Source organism: Panicum hallii, chromosome 9, assembly GCF_002211085.1.
Source record: "Panicum hallii strain FIL2 chromosome 9, PHallii_v3.1, whole genome shotgun sequence".
Lineage (NCBI taxonomy): Eukaryota > Viridiplantae > Streptophyta > Magnoliopsida > Poales > Poaceae > Panicum > Panicum hallii.
This window is the reverse complement of record NC_038050.1, coordinates 55,089,521-55,111,941: the sequence shown is the minus strand read 5'-3', so window position 1 is coordinate 55,111,941 and position 22,421 is coordinate 55,089,521. Positions and strand designations below refer to the sequence as shown.

The window sequence follows — 22,421 nt, the reverse complement described above, 5'->3', positions numbered from 1 at the left end:
AGGGATGAGGGTGCGCGTCATAGCTGATGATTTTGCTTGCTTCCCGGATGCGGCAACAAGAAACTTTTAGGCTACTGACTGCAATGATTTTCACTTTGACCGGAGGGGATTTGATGTTACCTTTACTTTTGAAACTTTTATGTTTGGAACCAGCTCTATTGTCTCTGCACTCTCTAGCAAAACTGCAAAGCCGCAAATTCATACAGTAACATTATGCAGAGCGAGTACCATGAAATGTATGATTATTTACCCGCCAAAAAAAAATTAGCATGATTAGTTATCCAAGGCTGGACAACCTGTGACAAGCGTTACAAAATTTTGCATTTACAGTTACAACCGTTGACCTAGTACTGTTAGTTTACAACACTTGCACCCAGAGAAAAGGGCTGGATGCAAGGCTCTCTGTGTGTATGCTCTGACCACGGAGAAACGAAGAGTGGTCCGAAAGATGTGGCTTTCTTCGAGCTTTCGTGCACGAGAATGCTGGTCCATCTCTGCCCCAGCCGAGTTTTCTTGCACGCACGTATATGTATTATGTACATCCTCTTTCATAGTTTCACGCACGGTATGCTTGCTTTTCTTGTCGTGGAGTCCCTGATGCTCGCTGTACATGCGACTCCAATATCTTCTTGGGCCTCAGCTCAGACTGTTCTTTTGGGACACGAAGTGCCATGAACTGCAGTGAGTCGCTCCGAACTTGGTAGATATAGCATCCCCATGGGTAAGCATCTGATGACGCCCATATGATTTGCTCCTCATACTCCGCATCCTCAGTGAGTCTCTCATCCACGCAGAGAGCACAGTCAAGTGGGGGCTCCTCAAAAGCGGGCACAGCAACACACCCAAGGGCTAGGTAGCCGCCAGGTGGTCTTGGAAGCCATATTGACACAGGGCTTTTGTAATCCTCAGCACAGTTTCTCCAAACCTGCACAAAAATCAAATATGAGTGAAATATGTGAATAAGGACTCCCCCCACGCCCTCCAATACAGATACAGTGATGAGTGCTCGAATAGTAACAATGAGCTGCCCTAAAATTAATAAATTTGTTAGCATAAAAGTAGCATAAACAATTATATTATTTCAGTTACTTAACAATGACCAAGAAAAAAAAATCCTGTTGAATACTGACCAGGTCGTAGCCCAGAGGCAGTGCAAAATTCCCATTGGCATTTTTGTAGACAGCAGTAAGAGGTGGTGGATAGGTGCCGGCATGAGCAATATCTCCAATTGAGACATACCTGAAATAATTCGCTCAGTATCTATAGCATCAGCATAAAATATGTTACATTAGTGGGACATGTCAACATGTCTAACTTCATACCCATTAGGGCACAAAGGCCTCCAGATGCTGAACACCCTTCCATCATCCGCAACCTAAAATAAACATCAACAGTTGTTTTACATCAGATATCTGGAAAAAAATATTTTTTCAGTCACTCAGATTGTGCTGAATTACCTGCTTGGCAACCAGTTTACATCGGCTCTGGAGTTCTGGTTCACTGCTCCACATTTTCTGGAAGTTTACCGTGTGGTTCATGAGTCGTTGCTCAACATCACTAGAAGTTCCTCTCGAGCTTATCAAAGACCTAGAAAGACTGTGGGATTCCCTTTTATCATCATCTGACGCAAAATAAACATGGCGCTGGCCTGATGGAACCTATTATGGTTTTGTTCAGAAGTACAAGTTCAGTTCAGGAGAGTTGGTTTCTAAAAAGAAAAGAGTACAGTTCAGGAGAGCAGGAGAGAGTACCTTCAATGGTATAACTTTCATTGCTGCCTGGTGAGATCTCCACATTTTCCGAACTGAAGAACAAAGTGAAAGTGCCTGAGGTTCACGATCTTCATCAACGCTGCACTTGATAAGTCTTACAAAGTTCTCAGACCTCCTAAAATTCTTCAGGTGAATGATAACATGTGAAGGCCTCTGATACCCAGCTTTTGCTAGCTCCAGCGCAAGTACTTCTTCCCAAGGAACATCCCAAAGTATTTTGGAAGGTTTCTTGTCCATTTTATCTAGATCCAAGCACTAAACAAACGAAGAACGTGAGTTTTAATTAAAATCTTGAAGTAACACGATGATACAATCAGAAAGGAATAAGCCTCACCTGAAGCAGTATCACCCGTTTGTTAGTTACTAAAGCAATCCTCTGGTTTGGCAAAATAAAATGGTCCTCATAGTAATCAGACCATGCATACTTAGAAGGTTCTCGAAATAAATCCGTGCATGCAAAATATCTGCTTGCTTCTGCCAGGTAAAGGGCCATCTGAAGTAGATAGTAATCGAATTTAGTTGCACAGCATGAAAAAAAATCACTCTCTTCTGACTAATACTATTAGCATCAGAACCATTTCCTGATACTTATTTTTATTTTCAATTGGAAACTTGCCCTGTGTGCTTGATCAATCTAACCATAAGCCCATAATGTCCAAATTGGATCCTTTCAAGTAAAAGTTTAGCTCCCAGTACAACTATGTGCTAATTGACTCTTAGGCTACAGAGCTCTTAACAAATTCTGCATAACTCAACCTTTCCTACAATTCCAAATGGGAGAAACAAATATAAATGGCATTTGTGACTAGATAACTTTTGCCATATTGTAAGCTGGTTGAAGTAAGGCCAGGCAAGTGGTTACAAATCATTTTCCAAGGATTTGGTACTTTGGTTTTGCTGGCGTATTTGGAGTTGCAAAGATAAATGCATTATTCGGAGTTCCTCAGAGTGACCTCAGAGTGAACTCAAGAGTGATTCATAGGACTGAGTCAGCTAGTACTAAAGGAAAGGGCCTTAAAGAATGAAATATGGTATATCCAGCTTGGCTGTGATGAACCATAACAATTCTCGACATATACGAAAAATCTTCAGGATGCTTCATTTCATTCATTAGGTTTACCTTACTCTTCTTGTTATTTTTTCAGTTTTATTTGAGTTCCTTAATAGATATTAGACTGGCGACCTACTTTCAGAAATCAGTGAATCCTTTTGTACATTTATTTTCTCACAAAAAGGCAAAAGGAAAAGAAATGGACAATATTGAAACAAGCACCGTACCTGACCAGCAGCTTCAACTTTGTCATACTCTCTTATTATACCATCTCGGTGGATAGCACGAGGATCTCTTATCCTCTGGGGTACAGATTTGTTACTTATAATGTTGACACATCTCATAAAACTAGCACTAATTCCATCAACTGTCAGTGAGAAAAAATCCAGAGCCCCACTTAAAGGTTGTACAATGAAACCTACAAAAGCACGTCCAAGACCAGGTGCAATGCCTATAAGACCATACTGTCTGGCACTCTCAACTGGCTTTCTTAAGACACCAGAAACCCCAAAAGCCAAACCCTGAGCAAATGCTTCAGTCCCTTGAACTAGTCCATCGCCAACACCAGTGATCCTCCTTGACCAGACCTAAATAACATTCCACTTAAGCGTTTCACTGAGCGAACATAAACACGGATAGAACCATATAAGTTATTTCACCTGCTTTGATCTCAGCTGAAGAAATTGCCCATCAGTAGAGAGCTCCGCAAATCCTTTACTAAGTGATGATAAAGTTGATTTCGTCACTCCAAAAAAATCTACAGAAAAGATTAGATGCAGAGGATTATGGATCAGATCTCTCTTGATTCGGTTCATGATAGCAGGGATGATGGAGCTCTTCCGCATAAACCGGCTTCTATGCATGACCTTCCGCAGATGTACCTAAGGCAAACATCAAGGGAGATTTCATGGGACTGAAAGTATAAACCTCTATTTAACAATTCAGAAATAAGACTAGCCCAAGAGTTTTGAATTGGATCATGAATACACGACGCCAACTTCTGATAACACATAATTCTGGCAGACATGAAAGGAAAAGAAAAATAAAATTATTCCCATTTAACAACTATCATTTGATTGACCCTACAAAATGACCAACCTTGCCTCAGTTATCAGCACTAGAGTGAATTGCTTAGGTCCAATGAAAACTAAGCTGAACAGCTTCACTTTTGAGTATGGTATTTAGGGTAGTGCACTGACAGACATATTCTTCCTGGAGTTCCACTTGAACTAATGTTGCATAAGTTGTATTGAGTTGCATGCACCAACCAATTCAACCCAAAAGTTTAAGCTGATGTGGAAAGGTGAGCAATTCACTTATACTTCAACACTCCCCCTCATGTGCAGGCTCCGCTAGGCCTCAAACGTGGAAATAAGAGTCAGCTGCAATTATTTTATTTAATTGCGCCTGCTAGGATTCGAACTCGAGACCTCTGGCACTGATACCATATTGAGTTGCATGCACCAACCAATTCAACCCAAAAGCTTAAGCTGATGGGGAGAGGTAGGCAATTCACTTATACTTCAACACGTTGCACCTGGCTCAAATACCATAAAGATAATGGAACTGAGTTATTAGGGAATGCGCTAACCAGATCTCTACCTGGATTTATCAGGGGATGCTGTGTTTGTAACTACTGATTGGAAAATGTCCTCCGCCAGAGAGCAAAGACATGTTTACGAAAATTCTCAGCCTCCACCAGCGCGGACACCCATTTACGTGAAATAAACAAAGCTATGAAAGGCAGTGCCGACTATCCAAGAACATATCCTACCCAGCAAAAGTACAGACAACTCTGAAAATAGCCACAGACAACTCTGAAAATAGCCACCTGTGTGGCTATCCTGACGCAAAAAGCAGGGGTAATGCTTGAGAAACAGGTAAGGCGATTTTTTGGCAGACAGTTCAACTGGCAATATGGTATCAACATTCGTTTCTCTTTTTGCAGAATATTTTGAACTGAAATTTAGCATAACTATACAGAAGGTCTTAAACTCAACAGTTCCTGGATACTTATGAACATGCACAAACCTATCCTAACATAACTGGGTTAGCCAGGCACTAGTCATGAAACATGATGTTGAATACATAAACTGACTTCACGCTACCTGAATCTTAAAGGCATTACCCACAGCAGATAGGACAGGGCTCCATACGCCCAGGACACCTCGAGGTCTTTGAGTAGGTGCAGTTTCCAGAGATATTTTTAGCCTTATCTCTGAAATATCAACAAGCCTGCAAATTATACAATTACTTTGTGACACATGTCATGTTGTATTCCAGCTAAGTTATATTTAGACTGAAAAAACTTAGTACATACGTGCCACAGAAGCAAAAGAAAACAAAGACCAAACAGGAGAGCTGCATGTCTTTCCATCAAGAAGAAGGCACAATGTTTATGAACATTTACAAATACGGTAGTAAGAAAGAGTTTTGAGTCATCATTCCAGTTTCCAGGAAGGGTAAAGCATTTATCTCTATCTAGATAACAAGTGTAGCACCCAATAATAATTACTGATACATGACAGGATGCATCAAATTGGAAACGCGGCAAAGAAATTTCAGATGTAAAAAGACATGTCCAAAAAAATAGGAAAGTCTAACAATTGCTATAGAAAGTTAGATGGCAACGTGACTGCAACTTAGGAGCTTACTCTATTCGTATCTCAGGATCCACTTCAGTGACAGTTGTGCTGCTGCTGGCACTGACAAATCGAAGATTGTTGTAGAAATCAACTAGTGCCCAAATAATGGGTTCATGAATATTCAGTCTCCATGTTTCATCAATTACCTAGAGAAAATATGACTTTCACTTTTTCAGTATGGGTTGATATTAAATAAATTTGCTTGTCAAAATATGCACAACAACAACATTACCCGGATATAGACATGTGGGTAAACTTGAATGCCGTTAGATGTCACATTGCTAACAGCAATGTTTGCTTTGAACACAGGATGGTTTGAATCAGGCTTGCTCTCAGTGGCCAAAACAACAGGCATTGTAGACAGTGGCAACTGATTATCTAGTTGCAACTGGCCAAGAATTAACTTAAATCTGCAAAACACTATATGTATAAAAAAAGATGGCTCGGTGCACATAATGCCATGATTAGGAAAATGAGATGCCATAAAGCTAGGTTTATAGGTATGCCATCAGCTAACTACTAGAATGTTGTCCAAAGATTATGCCAATTTGAAAGCAGCAGTGGTAGTGGATTGAAGAATATGACATACAAAAAATGGTGAAGAACTAAGTGTACATTAACATTGCCAAGTCCCCACAATGATGGAAGACATTTCTCTTGCATAGGGAAGAAAAGGTGATTTCTAGACCTGTGCATGTCTTGACAGGATGTTGATGAAACAAAATATTAGTTGCAACTATACCTGCTAGTGGTCCCAGAATCATAACCAGTCATGTACGAAATGAAAACCTTCTGCAGATGCAAGTATAAAAGCTCTCTCGGCTTATGATCAATCAAAGATATTCCAACAACTCCAAGTTCAACAATAAGCTCCAAGGGCCTGGCACCTGGCTCTATCTCGTTTTCTTTCAATGCAGATGCTTGGTGATCCATCAATTCAGATCCAGGCAATCCATATACTTCATCTTTTCTCGGGTAATCGGTAAACTTCAGTATCTTAATATCACTAGTCTCAACCATACTGAACTTTAGGCCATGTTCCCTAAAACTCGCATAACTTCCTACAGGATTTTCAAGGTCAACACATAGGACACAAGCTACATCTCCTTTCTGGATGCTAACATCAATAGCTTTCTGTCCATATGGGTCATCCCAAGAATATTTTCTGGTTGAAAGTGGTTTCACTTCGATCCAAGTATCTTCACCTAAACCAGACTGGCGAGTACTGATTGTTGTAGTACCTGTCCGGTTCTCAATCCTACAAGCAACCATACAATGGCCATAGTCATAAAAAGGGGAAATAAATGTCTGCATGCTGTTGTTACCATTTCATACTACCTGATTGGCCCATATGCTGGCCCCATACGGAATACAACCAAGAATCTTGAACCTTCTTCGTAGCCACGTATCTCGGCTTTCACAAATTTCTTGTTACCATCCTGCTTTCTCATTGCTATAATAATGGTGTCTTCTTTTACTATCTCCAGAGGTTGACACCAGTCTGTATCCACCAGTCGGACCTTCAAATAGGGCAGAAGATAATTGCATTTCAAATATGTTCATCCAAATGATTCAAGCAGAAAATTGTAATGCTCAAGGAAAATTGTGGTATTTTCTTAGAGCAGAGCCCATCGTGATATCCTTACCTTACCTGACATTAATTACTCATGCTAGGTAACACATGCATCCACATATCATTCTCATTACTCTAGATAGATAAATGTTTGGAAAGGTAAAATAATGAAAACTCAACAAGTCAAAGCATTAGACGTATAACACAGACTGCACATTTTCACATAGAACAATTGACATAACCAACAATATGATGAACGTAACTAAAAAGAAAAAATCGACAATGCAATGTACAGAAACCACATTGAGCATATAAAGAGCAGGCAAAAGACAGTTGAACCAAATGGCCAACACAGTCTCTTACACAAAAGACACCACAACAAAAGATCTTGAGAAGAAGAAAATACTAACATGATAAATAGATAAATAATGGATCCATCAACAATTCATGCATACAATTAACCTAAATGGTGCTATCATTGAGAATGATGTAGTACCTGCAGCTTGTCAGTATCACTCTGAGAGTACATAAAGGAAACCCTCCAGTCATATGCTTGTAGGACCTTTGGCTCATCTTGAACATTAAGTTTTATGTACAAATCTTGTCCAATCCTGTTCGTGAATGTTATGTATGGGCGCACATGGATAACCTGTTGTGTCACGACATGAAATTAATTGATTTGACACTTACTACATGAAATTGTATATTAACATGCAGCTACCTTTGTTGGAACAGCTTGATATGAGGATGGCTTCGAACAAAGAAGAATATGCATGCATTTTCCATCATCATCGTAGGCAGAAAGATCAATCGCACCATCCTGAATAGATAGGAACAACGTTATTACAATCGAAGTGGTTCAAAACAAGAAATAAAAACAAAAGAAGATCCAAACTAACCATATCACCAAGAGGTGATAATTCTTTTACAGATCCAAACCGTCCTCCATGTCCACCAACACATGATAAAAGGCCTAAGCCCTTAAAATTTAATCCAGATGCTATAGTGTATCCCTCAACCAATTCATCATGTTTTATATCATAGAGGTGCTTCTCACTCGTTTCCAAATGTGAACGTGCAAGAATCCGCTTCTTCTCTTTCTTTCCAGAGGTATCAATGAATCGCAGAGTAAGTGGAGGTAATCTAGCAAAAGATATCCAATAGGGAACATATATTCTGATAACCCTTGCCATCAAATAGTCATTGTCGCTGCTTTGTTCAAGCAGAATTTGTACAGTCCTACAGAACAACGGAAGACGAATAGGCTAAGAGAAGCTCGACTAGTGAACAGTTATGGGATGTTATCCACTAGACATTTTTCATGTTTGCATTGTTACCTTCGAGATAAAGAGCTGCTTAGATTGATAAATTTTGAAGGTGCTTGGGTTGGATGTGATATAAGAACAGGCTCCTGGAACCAGAAAGACATTTCAATATGTGCAAAAAAAATTGAGAAAGCATATATTTGTGAAAGAAATTTTATACATACATCCATTTGTTCCCATCCCCCATGCGGAATGAGGGACAAGTACAAAGGGTTTCTTGGATCAACATTGTGAACCTTCACAGCCTCTCCAGGATTTAAGGTACCACGAGAGCAACTTGAATCTTCATCACCAAGGTGACTAGAACTAACAGTATAATGTGCAGAAATGGGAAGGTAGTATGCCAAACACAACGGGGACTTGATTACGATGCTCCAATCGTATACTGGATCCATGTGAACATCTTTGCCTATTTCCTTGGCTTCTATACTCAAGCAAAACCATAGTCCATGGCAAGAACTGGAAGTGCCATCAATCTGCGAGCAGAATAGCAAGTTTTCTGATTCATACAGATCTGATACACATATATCTAAGATCTCCTCCTTTCTAAACTCAGTTTGACTGCGTCTCTCCTGGACATCACTCCAGGAGTAATTCATGTGCTCATGATGGATTGCCGGTCTTAGCTGCAACATGTATGGCACATCAGGATGTGAGAGACCTGATAATGGGACTGGAACCACAGAATTGGGCTCCAACGTTCCCATCAAGATTTGATCCTCTTTGACAGAACTGTCTTTTCCCTGTTCATCTGATAGTGCACTTCGAACGAATATCCCTTTTAGACGCAAATCAACAACAAAATTGGTTGTGTTCATAACTGACACAAGGGAACGTATGCTAACATATCTGTTGCCTTCATTGACTGTTGCTTCACTAGCAATCACACAATTGCCAAACCTCCAACATGCAGCAGGTACAGCATAGTTTAACTTCATGTTTGTCCAAGGCCCATCTTTGGAAGGACTAATCTGGATATATCCAGTCTTACTTCTTCCAGGACTGGCTGTGTTCCCTTGTTGTACACTAGCTCTACCAGAAACAATTACAGAAAATCTTATTTTCCCACTAAGTTTAACAGTTTCAGGTTCCTGCGAATAATTGTGGATGTCATGTCATAAAAAAATATCTAAATATAAATTTCCCAGAAGCACACCATGTGTGCACTCTATTCTGAAACAGTGACTCAATCAATACATGGTTCTCCAAGTATTCAGTTCTCACCACTGTCTTGGTTGACATAAGGTCACCTGAAGTCAAATCAAATTTGGCAGAGTCCGACTTCGAGGTAGGAGGGAGCTTTTGCACAACTTGTTTCAATGGAGCAGAGTATATACCAACTGGTTCACCTGTTCTCAGCATAAATAATAAACTAGTGTAGAAAAACAAACAAAATAATAGTTATTGTTTTGCACTAAAACAACGAACCTCTACCAGCATCAAGCACAAGAAGCTCCAGAATATAATTCTCCTGAAACATTTTCGGGTGAAAACGAAATGTTAATAAAATGAAAACATGGCTGTTGAAAAACTTACGACTAACCACAGTGGAGCAACCATCATGGATATCTAAAGGACAAGGAGCACAGATGTTTCAGATTGTGCTCAGTTCACATACCTCAGATTTGACTTTGAAAAAGAACATTTCGTTCCAGTTCACCTTTCTAATGTTCTGTGACGAGTGTTCTCCAGCAGCAGCACAAGTACGGGCACTCTGTTGCTGAGCATCAGATATAGAATGATTTTCTGAAAAGAGCCGCACTGCAGTCATATATTCACCAGTTGCTAATCCTTCACCAACCTTGATCTGGGAAGGAAAACTAAGTTTAGAATGACCGGAAAATGTCCTTTGCAATAATTTATTTAGCAGAAGAGTTATTTGCAATTTTGGGTTCAGAATTCAATGCAAGGCATGGGCTTGAGCATTTCAAAATTGGAATCAGTTGATATCCCTCACTAGCATGTTAGCATGTGAACACTCTAGTTCCCGTCATGGTCAGAAAAGATGGACTTGGACATCGTAATAATAGGTATAGATCCAATACAGTTTACCAGAAACTGGTTGTCACCATCCAAGTTTCCCACCTCCAGTTAAGGCAATTTGGAGTTTTGGAGATCAGCTGGCAGTCAATAATAAGCCAGCTACCCATCACTATCAGTTTACATTGTCTGGCGCTGGCTTCAAATGCTAGGGTATTTCAGCATGTGCTAACACAAACAAAAGTAGTAAAGCAAGCTGTGAAAGTGGGTCAAAGAGTTGACCACACCACTTCATCACAGGGCAAGCAAAATGCAGGCATGCAGATGCAGCAGAAGATGCTGAAGATTCAGCTGAAAGGTCAAAAAGTACATAGCTGAGTGCAAAGAAAAGAGCTACCTCAGCATCCGCGAGAATGGCAGTTATCATCAACCGGTATGACTTAGCAGATTTTCCATTTAAATGAGAATCCAATAGATCCTTTGAAGCCGGAACTTTTATGGACCTATCATCCCCAGATGGCAACAGAGTTACAAGTGAGCTGCTATTTTCAGCTGTTCTTATGTATATATCTTGCCCGAGTTTGTTTTGTGGGACAACGTAATAACAACTTCTTCGATGAACGTCAAGAACTGGTCGTTCAGTAGAAGAAAATGTTTCCTGATAATAGAACAAAAGAACACTAACTCAGAAAACAAATCATGACAAAATGTGAACTAAAGGCTCAAAACAAAATAAGTGCAGCTTTCCATCTTTTTTTATAGATGGCAAGACAACAAAATTTTAAGCTTAAAATAGATATACCTTCTTGTTTAATTCATCACCAAGGCTAATATTGTTCCAGCTAGCATAAGCTTGTGATAACATGTTTGTATTGGAAACTGATACATTCAAATTCAGATCTCGAGTTGAGGTAATACGGAGTTGGCCAGGAGAACCTGGTGTATTCATGTCACATTGGTACCTGATATTCATAAAAAATGATTACCAAATTATGAAATAACAATTCAACAAGAAGCTGTGATTTTGTAAATAATATGGTGTTACATGCCATGGCTTAACAGGTAAGTAGAACAGGCGAAACCTAGTGAATATCCAAGCTCAAATTATTATTAAATACTTGTGAACACAAAATAATGGAAGTTTATATCTACAGTGTACCTGTGATTTTAAACCATGAAAATGAACTGTTAAAACATAGGCAGGATACCAACAAGAATGGTTTGTTTCTCAGGAGATTTTCAGTTCATGTGCGTTGTACTTTTTGTGTGGCCATTCCTAGGCCTTTCTAATACACATTTATCTCTATACATATTATATAATTATTCAGTAGGGTCCTCCCATACTGCTGAACTGCCTCCTAGAAGAGTTACCTTAGAAATCCATCCGTTGGTTCAATGAAGGGCTCCCATGAACTATACTTATCATTATAGGATCTGGCCACAAACGACAAGCTCACGGTCGCATTTAGATGATGAGAACCCCCATGGTAACTAAGTCCAACACTGTCAAAGGACATGCCAAATAGCGGCACCATCTGCATGGAATAGTTCAAACATGAATCTGAGAGAACAATAGAACATAACAGCATCAGGAGAGCTACAGCATTTGCAATAAAGACACAAGTCAATAATCATGTAAGATGTTTAAATAATCATCGCTAGCCATGTACTTCATATAAGACTCACCATTCCTCCATAATCATCAAAGGAAACAGCTGAAAATGCTTTAATTTCCGCATCAATAATGATGCTATCTGAACTGCTTGATGTAGGTGGACCAGCAAGCTTCAGTGCAAGCCTCTTGGGAGGTTTTCTATATCCACTTCTCACAAGAAATGTACCAGCATCGTTATCAACAATCCATAAGCTAAAAGGTTCAGATGTTTTAGCATTAGATGAATCCCATACACTTTCCTCAGAAAATTGACCTCCCATCACCATGTCACTTCTAATACATCTTAACAAACTGAAGTCCTCTTTCTCTGGAGAACTTTTAGATGCAACACATCCTAATGCCACAAAACCTGAAGGAGCTTTAGGAAACCAAAATGATATACCCTCAGTACCCTGGTGCTTCTTAATTCGGCCAACAAGATCGTAACCTTCAGGAGCTCTGAGAAAAGTGTCTTCACCAGTATCACGAAGGACAACAGCTGAATTCGGTGGTTCATACCTACAATTGAAGATAAATATTAAGTTGTGTGTTGATGGACCTTGGTTCTCAAATGACAGAATAATATACAAATGATACCCGTTAACAGCTATGTCACCAAAGTAACACATTCCTTCAGACAACATTGGGCGCCATATTGAGAGCTTCTTTGGTGAAGAGGTCCCACTATTTGACCAAATTAGTTTAAAGCTTGCTACCGCTTCAAATAGCCGACCTGAGGTCAATGCTGATCTTTCTAGCTGAGAGGCATCATTCATATAATCTTGCCTCCTAGAGATAGTCTTGGGAGATGAGTCTGCACTGTTGAACAGCATATGTCGAAGATCATAAGCATTTCCATGCATGCTCATGCTTGCAGGATCTCCAGGTAAAAAGGAACCAAAAGAGTTATCAACACGCCAGAATATCATGTCACTATTATCCCTAAAAAAGACAATTGAAGGACAAAATGCATGAGTGAGCAATCTCTGTAGCTATACAACAAATATGAAAACAAGTTCAGGGAATATGTATTTGACCTCAGTGCAATGCAGTCCCTTAGATTACATGATGAAACCAAGGAAGCAGTTAAACAGAAAACTGAAGACAAAGGCGGTTCAGCAGTTCCAGGTGAAACAACACAACCCATTGCAACATAACCCACCGGTGCTACAGGTAACCAAACAGAGCAGAGCTGGCCAACATTAGAGAGCTTATTCTTCAAGTCTCTCTCGTTCTGATGAAAAATGTTTGTTCTTGGAGAACTAGATTGCCATACTAGCTTGTATGATAAAGGCCTTTTGACCCTTATAACATTTGTGTTCAAAGCAAGGACTCCTTTGGAAGGAGGGTCATTCCTAAGATGAAAAAAGAACTAGATATTACAAATCCTTCCAACAACAAAGCAAGTTAAGAAAAAGATGGGAGAATGAAAGAGTAATCACAAACATTGGTGTGAGATAATCGCCAAAAATGGCATATCCAGATGGAGCACGTGGTCGCCAGAAAGAGAACACTTGATCATTTGTATTGCCTAAAACATGTCAACGAATGCAAATTATAAACCATGACTAAAACTCTAAAAGTATACACCAACATAACAAGTTTTCTAGTACCTTGCACTGTTGCAATTTTGTCAAACTGGTAGCACTCCAGTGACATTTTCTTTGATGACATCCTGAGAAACGCTGAAATTTCTTCCTCAACCGCTAAAAACAGTCTGAGAATACTAAAAGAAAAATTCATATATATTTCAGAAACCAGCAGATGTAAATTTGTCTTGCCAGACGCATTGGAATATTTCACGGCCATGTCAAACGGCTCTATAACTCTGATGCCATTACTCTCCATTTTTAAACCAAGTATGTTTCCACTCATCTCCATACTGCCGCCTTTCATTATAAGCCTGTCGCATAAAAAAGGGGTTAGTCCCCAACATACAGAGGAGTAAAGAAAGAACATTGTTTTATGTGTCAGCCACATGTTGGCAGAACTTTTTTTTCCGTTACAGGAAATGGCATGCTTCAATAAGTTTCTAGGCACAGATGATTATATGATTTTCTTGTCAGATGGAAATATGAAGTAAATGTAAAAGACAAATGATGCAAGATTAAATGCAATCAGACATGAAAGCATTCTGGCTTTGACCAACATAATTTATCCCATCGTGTATATGTTACATCAATATGTACCAACAGCAGTAGTATATATGTTATGGGTGGCCAAAGGGCCATCCCATGTATCCTGCACGTGAAGAGAGAAGGATAAGGAGAGAAATTATATTAGTTAGTTGGTTCGTTAGTATAATTGCTGGCTCTATATATACGGAGGCATGAAAATCATCTGATACCAAGCAATGAAGAAGAATTAATTCCAAGGCTCCCAATAGTGTAGTCTCCCTCCAAGCCCATTCCGTCCGGCTATCTTCCTAGCGGTGTTTACCTTAATGACCTAAGGATCATAACATCTGGTATCACAAGTCAGGGATCCTTTCCCATGGCTTCTCCTGCCAATCAATCTGACCTAAGGATCATAACATCTGGTATCACAAGTCAGGGATCCTTTCCCATGGCTTATCCTGCCAATCAATCTGCAACGTTGTTGGGTTCGCCGTTGCCAACCCCATGGACAACAGCACCAAAGCCGGACGTGCCACAGTCTGCATGCTCTGATCCAGAACTCAGAGACTTAGCAGGCAAGCTGCGGAGGTTGCTCGGTGCCAGAGAAGAGCAGTGCAAGGAACTCGAGATTTGGCGGACAGGCTGAGAAGGAAATTGATCCACTCATAGAGAAGATGACACCACGTGAGGGCCTTTTCAGCACAGTCCCCAAGCCAAGTGATGGTCTCCTTGGAGCAGCTCCCATAGCTGCACCGAACTTGCTATATGGGGTGTTGCCTCAGATAGGGCCAAGAACTTCCATGGTGGAGAAGAAGCTGCCAACGACCTCGTCACCAGCAGTGCCTGCTCCATTGACAGTGCCAAGTTCAGCCAAGGGAACTGCATCCTTGCGCCGATCTTCTGCAGTGCTGCAGCGACAAATCATTGCAGATCAAGACACAACCATGGCAAGGGAAAAAGGTTGGCACAGCATGCTGTGCTTTGGCACCGCCGGCAACAGTACGAGGGGCAACGTATCTGCAGGTGCAGAATATGACAAAGGCCGTAGATGCTCGCGTTCCGGACCGTGATGCGCCATCTCAGCACTGGCTGCCAAGGGCCCATCTCTGCATATTGTCCCTGCACCTCGCTCAGTCTGGCTTGAGCAATTGGAGCCGTGCCATTTGTTATCGTCCACGGTACACACTTCATTCCAAGTTGCGGCATGCCACATTTGTGGTTCCGATGTTGCTGCCACCTTTGCTACCACTCACGGCCCACCAGGGGCCTGCCTCCACAACCACGCTCGGCTCCGCCACGCCACACACCACAAGCGGCTGTGGCAATCTTCTTGCTGGAGAAACCCCAGACATTGCACCATGAGTTTTTTTCGTCCAGATCTTGCACGGGACAAAGGACATTCACGTGATGTTCTATCCCTTTGTGCTTGCAGATGGGGTCCACCAACAGTTGGAGATGCAGCACAAATAGAGAGTCTGAATTTATTTTGCGTTTTAGTTACAAATAACGTAGTTAAGCTGAGATGTAAAAGGCTTGATCATTTGTTGAGTGGAGTCATCCTGAGAAAGGTTTGCTGCAGCTCAAGGACAAGCTGCTCAGAAAGGGGGGAGAAGTGTTATGGGTGGCCAGAGGGCTGGCCATCTATCCTGCATGTGAGGAGATAGGATTAGGAGAGAGATTAGATTAGTTGGTTGGTCTGTTAGGATAATTATCAGGTTGTTAGGTGTCAGCTCTATATATATGGAGGCACGGCAGTCATTTGTTATCAAGCAATGAAGAATTAATTCCAAGTCCCCTAATAGTCTAGTCTCCCTCCAAGCCGACTCCATCTGGCTATCTTCCCGGAGGTAGTACAAGATAATCCGTGGGCAAGAAAATCAAATCTGCAAACTTTATTGCCATGGTATAGCTTTGATAAATGTTAATTACATCCTTGTTAAGAGATTAGTTATATATGCAGTCATATAACTTAAGAGAGAAATAAATGTCCAAAAAGCACCAGAACCAACTGGCTGCACAAGGTAGCTTTGTATCATCAGTTCCAGACATCGAGGAAAGAATTTCATGCTTGTGTTGTGAATGCATACATAGCAACTTTGTAATAACAGGTTTTTTATAGCAAAAATGATTCAATATCTTGTTCGCTCATTCCATACAATAAGGAAAGGAAATGACAGTGATGCATCATGTATTTATCAATATCCGCAACATGTACTAGACATTTGAATTTGATATTGAAAATTTGGTTTTTAGAATCACTTACATTTTAATTTGATATCGAATATTTGCAGATATACAATATAGCTGTGATTATTTGGTACATTCTAGAAAAATGCTCCACTTCTTTTTTCTAATGATAAATAAAATTAATACAGGTGGGGATCCTAACCATCAACAAAAAATAGTTCAAAAACAGAATTGAGAACTACATTGCACCAAGTGACACCCGAAAACCTGACCTGCAATATGCATCTGTACGTGCATGAATAACCTTTGTTGACAGCGCTAAGTTTTCACCAGCATTTCTTGATGTACTGTAGAAAGTAAGCTCTGGTCCAATAGCCTGAAACAATCAGGTAATCAGACAATACACTTCAATCATACAATTACGTATTGACACTCATGTGTGGATGCAGCAGTTTAGAAAATCACATATGGAGTTGCTCCATAGTTTGTAAGTTGTAACCTGCTGGAAACTGCACTACTTAACAATTAGCACAGATGGTGGAATTTTGGAAAATCTTGCGGATTTAGGAATCTTATGATTATAAGCCACATGCACCAGCCCATTGATCCAAAAGCTTAAGCACTTATGAGGAAAGGAGCCCCTTCCCTCCCAGCTCCCGCAGGTTTAACAAGATGTGCTATAGAGTCGGCTGCAATTTTTCTATTTAAAATGCACCAGCCAGACTTGAATTCAAGACATGAATAAACCAATTCATGCTAAATCTTAAGTATTAGGGAATGTATAGCCAGTGATTTGTTCATTCCTTGCATACTTGTAGTTCCTTCCTTGTATACTAGCCATTGGCTATATACATAATGACTAGGGGGTGTATAGAATACGATATTGTGCGGTACACGAGAAAACTGTGTTAAGAAAGTTATGAATTGATGTCTGAAATATAGCTACAAGTACAAAGCAATACCTGTAATTCCATTATGAATTCTGTTGATACGTCAGCACTTTCATTCTTAATTGTGTCTTCTGCAATTTCCTTGCTGGGACCTGGCGAAAGACCATCATCTTCTCTTATTAAGTAGACACAGTCATTCTCTGATGCTGAATAACAGCAATCATCACCGAGAGAAACACAGGAGTCCAAATATTCACCATTCTGTAGCAAGATATCGCATTGCCAAGACAAAAAAAAGGTTATATAGGTGTGGTAAGTATAAAGTGGGAATAATAGAAATTGAAAGCACAGAATATTACCACTATAGTGACATTCCGAAATTGCAACCTCTTACACCCCAGCACATGAATAAAACTCTCAGAGCTAGGGCTTGATATGATTTTACCCTCTCTATCCAGCAAATATAACTTTCCACCCTTCCCATCATATATAAAGTGATCAAATCTTTCACTATCAACAATCAAGGGCTTCTGAGGTGAAAGACTAAATGTTGAATCCTCCTGATAATAAATCTGATCATTCAATACCACTGGAGAAATCATGTGTAGAAGGTCCTTGTCTTCGTCATTGGATAAAAGACTCCGAGCGGATGGCACAAAGAACTCAACTATGGCTAGTAAGAAGTCAAGTGCCACAAGAAACTTGGGTCGCTGAACACAGAGAGAGAGAGATGATGAAGCTTTTCGGAAGATGGCATCAAGAATGAGCATCGAGGGGATTGGCTCAAGGCCTAGATCCTTTTGTATTCTTTGTTCGCCTGAATCAGGTTCATTAGGATTATCATAGCCATCAGCGGATGATGTGTCTCGAACGGTTGCAGATTTTCCAATGGCAAGCCTTAACTCATCTTTTGTTCCTTCACGATCATCAAAAACAGAAAAGCCTTTGAGGGTAGCATACAGAAAACTCTCTTCTCGTGTGTTTGATTTATAGAGAAGCCATGCACCACTCGCCTGCATAAAGAAAATATATGAGATGTAAACCAATCCGAGTAAAGAGCTATAGACCCATATGAAAGAAATCTCCAAAGGGGGAAATGTATACTTAAAATCTGACCTAGACTCACAAAATAAGGCACCAGAAGAATACTTCAACACACAGAGAAACAGCATAAAAAAATTTATCTGATTCTCAAGTGACTATAGACACCTATACCAATTCCCATTGTTACATTCTATCCATATTTGGAGAGAATGTACCTCCATCCCTCTAGGTTGTCCTATGTTTGTGTTCACTATTTACATAGCTGAGATTGAGCAGCTCCATATAAATGACCATGTACCAAGCCTGTGAACCCTCTTGAACCTTTCCAAACATACTAAATGCAGTTTTGATACTTTTATTTGTTAGGCTAGGAGTATACTAAATTTCCCTCACGGAAGACTGGCTGGGGTCCATTTTTCAAGTTGTTCCTGTCTAGTGGTGAGAAACTGGTACCAAATGCAATACACATCTCATTTTTCTAGGCTTTGTATAAACAAACTAAAACTTAAGAAATTTTCGTTAGAATTTACATTTTTCTTGCAAAACTATCACAATGTTACTTCATTTTACGTGTAAAAGTACACTTACTGATACCGGTTCAGCTAGAGAGCGAAATGCTCACCACATGTTTAGGGATAATGTCACAAGTGGTATGCTATTGTACAAAGTTGAGTTCAGACAAGCTTTTAACATGATTTGAGACAAGCACATGCAAGGTAAAGGAAAAGCTATGAAAAACAAACAGAGCAGTCAATGCAGTTCCAAAGTATTTTTCTCTATGAAAATTGAATACCTGCACACTAGCCAGACGAGAATCTCTTGTTGATCCTGAATGCAGTGAAAGCTCAACCAGATTTATTGAGACAGAAAATTTATTAGATATCCATGTTTCCGCATCATGGGACAAGTCCTGAATACTTTCAGAAGATGATGCTGATGCATGAGATGGAGTAGTGGCAGTGCCATATCGAGGATCATCCAGAGTAGGCATAGTACGTGGTGTCTCGGAGAAGTTAGACAATGCACATTCAGATATGATCTCATATTCTCGATTAGATAGTGCTGCTTTCAAAACATCCACCTACAAGATATTGTAGATAAAAGAAACAAGCATCTCAATGGAGCTATAAGAAAAACAAATTAATCTAACCAGGGGCCTCCAATTAAAGATGCATTCAGAGCAAATGTGCTACCTTAATTGCTGCCTCCACCGCTGGCAATTGATGCCTGAGATCACGCAACGATCTACGAAGTTCAAATGAAAGACCTTCCACATCTTGAATTATGGTTTCACCACGCACCATATCCATACCAATAACTAAATTTATGTCCTTTACCTATAAAGGAAAGTTTATTAGTTCTATAGAATGATTTTAAGCACGGTATCAAGACACTGTGATGAGGAATAAAATATGCAAAACAGCTGTTTGGTTGCTCAGTGTTCTAAATAGGAAACTAAAACATAAAGTTCAACATGACAGGAACTTGGCATAGATTCCTGCAAGCCTAAAACACAAAAATCATAATAAAGATACAATCAGTCATGGCTACTATAAGCTGCACTCAGAAGCCTGTTACTATTTTACAACAAGATCAGCTATATGAGACAGGTAAATTTCATGATGGCATAAATTTGTTCACAGTAAATTTCAGTATGTTGAGATTTAAACACCCAACGTCGTTAGATGCGCAAGGAATCTTGTTCTTGTTTCTAAAAAGGTGCAGCCTAACCATCTTCGTCTAGCTACTCCCTCCGTTCCAAATTATAGCTCGTTTCGGCTTTTCTAGATACATAGTTTTTCTTATGCACCTAGATATACGCAATGTCCAGATACATAGCAAAAACTATGTATCTAGAAAAGCCAAAACGACCTATAAATTGGAATGGAAGGAGTAGTAATCAAATCAATAGAACAGCAATACCACTGCTAGGTTAACACATGACCTCTAAGTTACATGTTGGCACAATTTTGGCATTTGATGAAGTGGCCCAAGATAAAGATGGAATTATGGAAACAGTTCCTGCTCCAAGGTGTTGACTTCTTGAATAGGATCTTCTAATGATATGATGCAGGCCATTTCCGAATATCTATGCTAATCCCTGTTCATTGTTAATAAATAGATACGTCCAGCACAGATCTCCCCTCTTGATTCCCAATTAAAAAGAGAGAACTTGTTGACGAAGTGAACTTACTGTAACTGTCAAAATGTCTAAGTGAACAGCGCTCATCTCATTCTTATCACCACCTATCCACTGGAATTCATTTTGGACAGTTATGTATAGGACGTCAAGCTCCAAAAAGCTGCAAACCAAAGTGATCACCTTTAAGATATCATGTTTTTCTCAAACACGCACAAGAGCTGCGAATCTTTGTATTAAAGAAGAAGAAGAATAAATCATGTTCATATACACAAAAGCATCCTTACTCAGCACTATCAGTTTCACGGGGCATACAAATTATAGGCCTACTGAAAGAAACATCCAATTTGAGAGCAGGTGACCCTTCCATATCAGTTTTGCTAACCCACTTCTCCGAGTTAGTCACATCGTCTTTCAGCTTTACAACACCATCAGAACTTTTTGGGACAAGTCCCATAAAATAACTGATAATCTGCACAGACACACACACACACACACACACACACACACACAGAGACAGAGGGAGAGGTTAAACTATTTGCAGGATTAAGAAACAAATTGAGCTCTAAACACCATACCTCTTGAACAAAACGGTTTAGGTACACAATTCTAACTTCAGAAAGCTGCCCTACAAGGCTATAGTCATAACCACAATAATCTTCATCACCAACATTATATGAACTAAAGTCAATCTGCACCATGATTTTTAAAAATTGATTATTCTTCTGCGATTCATAAAAAGATTATTTTCTAGAAAAAATTTAAAGCATAATAAGTTACAGCCTACAACAAGAAAGTTAAATCAATTAAAATGGAATACCTCCACAAATGAATGTCCTCCAGGATTTCGCATGTCACAAACCCAAAAGTAAGGGTGACTGCTACGAAGACTATCATCACTTATTTTAAGGTTTCCAAGTGCAGCCTTTATGCTGAATGATGATGTGAACACCTTGAGTAATGCCACAGATAGTCAAGAACCTAGCATGCTTAAAAAAATCCAAACCAAAACCTATGACGAAGATTAGAGATGGTCATATTACCTTTATATCAGTTGAGAGGTTATTTTGTGATAAAGTAGCAAGCCGATCACCATTCTCATTCATCAGTAATATCTGTGCCTCTGCCATGTTGCACGTAAGATGAAAAACTATTCTGCTTTTACCTTTAGCCAGTAACCCTTTTATGGCTGGCTCTGGTCCCAGATCAGACATAGATTCCTCAATTGTACCACCTTCTACAGTAGCAGGATATGTGTCTTTATCTTTATCAGTATCAGGCCCATTTGCAAGGTTGATGGAATTCATAAATTCCATGATTGCAATAACAGTTGGCCGATGGCAAAAGAAGGTCAAAGTAGCAATGCTTACAACTACCTGGTAAAATGTAGCAACAATATGAAATATCACACATGATCGAGGTGGTAGGAGGAATAGCTACATTGATACAATAAGCCTAAGCATGATCAATACGCTAGGAGGAATAGGTTCATCTATACAAAACCTAAGCATATAACAGACAAGATTTGAGATATTTACCCTGTTGTCCAAGTTGTTGTACTGGGGAGAATGCTGGTCATAAATCACTATCTGAGCTTTCACAAAACTGTCGAAAGTATCATTACCATCAAAAGTGAATCCGACAGTTTGAAGTTCACTGTCTGGTATCAAACCAGGTATTCGATTAAATGTTGGGGGCTGTAGGGAAGGAAGACTAGTAGGCAAGAAATTCTGGGTACTGAAATAATCTGATATAGTCCTCTCTTGAACCATAGGTGTTTCAAATTCATCAAAATCATCTGATGCCTCAAAAAAGTTTTCCTCGCTGTCAGTTTTCTTCAATGGAGTGCCTTTAGGTCCTGCACTGTTCTTTCGACTAGGTGAGGGGACTTCTTGGGTTTGCATGCTATTTATAAAAGACCTTGCCAAGAACCTTGGCACTGGACTTCCTGGGTAGTAATACTGGTCCTCAATTTCTAGTGACCCCAAAATAGTTCCTATCAGTAGATTGCCACCTTTAATTGAAAGTTCAACCTGTTTTGTT

The 22,421-nt window shown here is 39.8% G+C and overlaps 1 protein-coding gene across 3 annotated transcripts in view; it reads right to left on the bottom strand.

Annotated features, from left to right (window-relative positions):
* Nucleotides 1-197: 197 nt before the first annotated feature.
* Nucleotides 198-22,421, bottom strand: part of LOC112874336 — a 32,654-nt gene continuing 10,430 nt past the window's right edge. For 2 of the 3 annotated variants that reach the window (XM_025937611.1, XM_025937612.1), the window contains 40 exons: nucleotides 21,917-22,411; nucleotides 21,422-21,754; nucleotides 21,199-21,330; nucleotides 20,957-21,070; nucleotides 20,666-20,850; nucleotides 20,433-20,541; nucleotides 19,432-19,575; nucleotides 19,032-19,319; nucleotides 17,554-18,207; nucleotides 17,267-17,455; nucleotides 16,577-16,680; nucleotides 13,614-13,903; nucleotides 13,447-13,531; nucleotides 13,038-13,355; nucleotides 12,598-12,942; nucleotides 12,033-12,519; nucleotides 11,718-11,881; nucleotides 11,149-11,308; nucleotides 10,744-11,004; nucleotides 9,985-10,173; nucleotides 9,795-9,837; nucleotides 9,591-9,715; nucleotides 8,531-9,457; nucleotides 8,379-8,452; nucleotides 7,941-8,280; nucleotides 7,763-7,861; nucleotides 7,538-7,690; nucleotides 6,807-6,988; nucleotides 6,211-6,726; nucleotides 5,701-5,878; nucleotides 5,478-5,614; nucleotides 4,932-5,058; nucleotides 3,483-3,704; nucleotides 3,051-3,410; nucleotides 2,107-2,265; nucleotides 1,752-2,027; nucleotides 1,458-1,658; nucleotides 1,323-1,375; nucleotides 1,131-1,239; nucleotides 198-925 (listed from right to left, as the gene is read on the bottom strand). In XM_025937611.1, the coding sequence (XP_025793396.1) occupies nucleotides 557-925; nucleotides 1,131-1,239; nucleotides 1,323-1,375; nucleotides 1,458-1,658; nucleotides 1,752-2,027; nucleotides 2,107-2,265; nucleotides 3,051-3,410; nucleotides 3,483-3,704; nucleotides 4,932-5,058; nucleotides 5,478-5,614; nucleotides 5,701-5,878; nucleotides 6,211-6,726; nucleotides 6,807-6,988; nucleotides 7,538-7,690; nucleotides 7,763-7,861; nucleotides 7,941-8,280; nucleotides 8,379-8,452; nucleotides 8,531-9,457; nucleotides 9,591-9,715; nucleotides 9,795-9,837; nucleotides 9,985-10,173; nucleotides 10,744-11,004; nucleotides 11,149-11,308; nucleotides 11,718-11,881; nucleotides 12,033-12,519; nucleotides 12,598-12,942; nucleotides 13,038-13,355; nucleotides 13,447-13,531; nucleotides 13,614-13,903; nucleotides 16,577-16,680; nucleotides 17,267-17,455; nucleotides 17,554-18,207; nucleotides 19,032-19,319; nucleotides 19,432-19,575; nucleotides 20,433-20,541; nucleotides 20,666-20,850; nucleotides 20,957-21,070; nucleotides 21,199-21,330; nucleotides 21,422-21,754; nucleotides 21,917-22,411 (9,696 nt within the window). In that variant the 3' untranslated portion in view covers nucleotides 198-556. Of the gene's footprint in view, nucleotides 926-1,130; nucleotides 1,240-1,322; nucleotides 1,376-1,457; nucleotides 1,659-1,751; nucleotides 2,028-2,106; nucleotides 2,266-3,050; nucleotides 3,411-3,482; nucleotides 3,705-4,931; nucleotides 5,059-5,477; nucleotides 5,615-5,700; nucleotides 5,879-6,210; nucleotides 6,727-6,806; nucleotides 6,989-7,537; nucleotides 7,691-7,762; nucleotides 7,862-7,940; nucleotides 8,281-8,378; nucleotides 8,453-8,530; nucleotides 9,458-9,590; nucleotides 9,716-9,794; nucleotides 9,838-9,984; nucleotides 10,174-10,743; nucleotides 11,005-11,148; nucleotides 11,309-11,717; nucleotides 11,882-12,032; nucleotides 12,520-12,597; nucleotides 12,943-13,037; nucleotides 13,356-13,446; nucleotides 13,532-13,613; nucleotides 13,904-16,576; nucleotides 16,681-17,266; nucleotides 17,456-17,553; nucleotides 18,208-19,031; nucleotides 19,320-19,431; nucleotides 19,576-20,432; nucleotides 20,542-20,665; nucleotides 20,851-20,956; nucleotides 21,071-21,198; nucleotides 21,331-21,421; nucleotides 21,755-21,916; nucleotides 22,412-22,421 lie in introns of those variants that run through there. The other variant, XR_003224944.1, reaches the window with a different exon arrangement.